At 50.2% G+C, this 2,500-nt stretch overlaps 1 protein-coding gene across 2 annotated transcripts in view; it reads left to right on the forward strand.

Moving 5' to 3' along the window:
- sema3bl (sema domain, immunoglobulin domain (Ig), short basic domain, secreted, (semaphorin) 3bl) overlaps positions 1 to 2,500 on the forward strand; it is a 48,912-nt gene that overhangs the window by 30,347 nt on the left and 16,065 nt on the right. For both annotated transcript variants that reach the window (XM_062541096.1, XM_062541097.1), the window contains exons 8-10: positions 611 to 725; positions 1,017 to 1,086; positions 2,379 to 2,500. The exon at positions 2,379 to 2,500 is cut by the window's right edge and continues 23 nt beyond it. In XM_062541096.1, coding sequence (XP_062397080.1) covers positions 611 to 725; positions 1,017 to 1,086; positions 2,379 to 2,500 — 307 coding nt within the window. The remainder of the gene's footprint in view (positions 1 to 610; positions 726 to 1,016; positions 1,087 to 2,378) is intronic.

The raw sequence follows: 2,500 nt of genomic DNA on the forward strand, positions 1-2,500 counted from the left end.
AAAATAACCTCAGAGTGAGGCGGTGAGAGTGAAAGAAAGAGAGAGTAAACCCAAACCCCTGTGGCCGTTGCTGTTGGGTGTAAAGCACACACACACATCCTCTGTGTCTCCGGGGCGATGTGAAAGCGTGGGCGTGATCATGGCACATGTGCCCTCAGGGAGCCCTTCTCTGTGTTTAAGACATGTTACACTCCCCCTGTGGCCCATTTCATGCTCTCTGCCTGTCTAGTCGCCCCCATCGCTCCCACACACACACACACACACACACACACACACACACACACACACACACACACACACACACACACACACACACACACACAGGGAGGGGAGAGGGGAAAGGGATATTAAATCTTTTTTTCCCACGGGAACCATTTCTGTTTACATGTAAGCTGTAGTCGTACCCAACAGGTGTGTGTGTGTGTGTGTGTGTGTGTGTGTGTGTGTGTGTGTGTGTGTGTGTGAGTGTGTCTAAATCTCACTGTACTTAACAGGTGTCAGGTCAAACTGTCCCTTAGTGACCAAAGAGATTACTGGGTGATTACTGTAAATATACTATGAAATGTTAAATCGTGTGTGTATGTGTGGTGTGTGTGTGTGTGTGTGTTAGAATGATGCAGGAGGCCAGAGGGTGCTGGTGAACAAATGGAGCTCTTTCATCAAAGCCAGGCTGGTGTGTTCAGTTCCCGGCCCCCATGGCATCGACACACACTTCGACCAACTGGGTGAGACACACACACACACACACACACACACACACACACACACACACACACACACACACACACCTTATACACAGTTGCTGCAGAGCCTTGTGTTCCCGACCCTATGCAGCCCATACTCTCTGTAGCATGTGGGAGCAGGCTTCTCTGAGACGGCAAGCTGCTGGTGTGTGTTTGTATTGATTTATGGGCACAAAAGTTCAAGGGCAGTGATTCATGGAGAGCTGGTGGGCTGCTGCTGCTGGTGCTGGTGACTTCATGTGAGTCTGTGTTCTGTGTGTCCCTTCATCACAGAGGACGTGTTTGTGCTGCGCACCAAAGATGAGAAAAACCCAGAGATCTACGCCATCTTCAGCTCCATCAGGTACGCCTTGTACACACACACACACACACACACACACACACACGCACATAAACACTCTTACATATACTAAACACACACACACGCATACACAAATACAGTACGCACACACACAGACACACACACACACACACACACACACACACACACACATGCTTTGTTGCTCAACACATCACTGTAATTGATTCATGTGGTGGCAGTATTCCCCTAGCTCCCTGCTCGTTGGCCTGCAGCATGGTTCAGTGGCGTGGCCAGCCACAGTGGGTTGACATCATTGTTCATTGTGTCCTTGTGCTGGGAGCGAGCTGAGAGCTGTATGGACTACATACGCAGAGCAGCTTTCACAGCGGAGCTGGACGCCAGCTGGCCACAGTCCAGCACCACAACACGCCACAGTCCAGCACAACAACACGCCACAGTCCAGCATATAGTCCAGTACAGTCCAGCACAGTCCATAGCAGGACAGTAGAGCGAAGTGTAATCTGAGGTGCGTTCAAATTTGGCAAACCGTGGCGAACATGTTTTCTTTTGAACAGTTAAATTTGAACGATTTGGTGTTACCGTTCCATTCTAACAGTAAATGCATTGTTGCGTTCATCAAACTCACGTCCAGTTCCACTGTATGTTTGCGGAGCACTACCTCCTCAGACTGTTTGCGATTGCAAATGTTCGCCAAAAACGGAATACCGTTTGCGAGCGTTCACAAACGTTTGCCTACGTTTGTGAACTTGAACGCACCTCTGCTGTGCCAGGCTCCGGTGGCACGGCGGCGCGGCGGCTAGTCTTAGCTACGCTCCAACAGTGCCAGGGCGAGCAGAGGAGGAATGGTGTGTGTGCCTGAGTCTGCGTGTCACTTCATGCACGTGTGACCCAAACACGCCATCTGTGAGCGTGTGCACTGTAGTCTGCTTTAGTGCAGTTCTGCTTTGTGCATGAGTGTGTGTGTGTGTGTGTGTGTGTGTGTGTGTGTGTGTGTGTGTGTTTGAGTTCACTCAGACAAGTTTGCTCAAATGGCAAGAGGAATGTGTGGTGTGTGTCTGTCTAACGTGTGTATGTGTGTTTTGTGTGTTCCCTACAGCAATGTGTTCCAGAGCTATGCGATGTGTGTACAGTTTGTGTGTAACGTGTGTGTTTTGTGTGTTCCCTACAGCAGTGTTCCATGCCTATGCAGTGTGTGTGTGTGTGTGTGTGTGTGTATGTTCCCTACAGCAATGTGTTCCAGGGCTATGCGGTGTGTGTCTGTGTGTGTGTAACGTGTGTGTGTGTGTGTGTGTTTTTTGTGTTCCCTACTACAGCAATGTGTTCCAGGGCTATGCGGTGTGTGTGTTCCGCATGGCTGATATCCGTGAGGTCTTTAACGGACCCTTCGCTCATAAGGACGGACCTGATCACCAGTGGGGGCCCTATGAGGGCCGAG

This window comes from Sardina pilchardus, chromosome 7 (assembly GCF_963854185.1).
Source record: "Sardina pilchardus chromosome 7, fSarPil1.1, whole genome shotgun sequence".
Taxonomy (NCBI): domain Eukaryota; kingdom Metazoa; phylum Chordata; class Actinopteri; order Clupeiformes; family Clupeidae; genus Sardina; species Sardina pilchardus.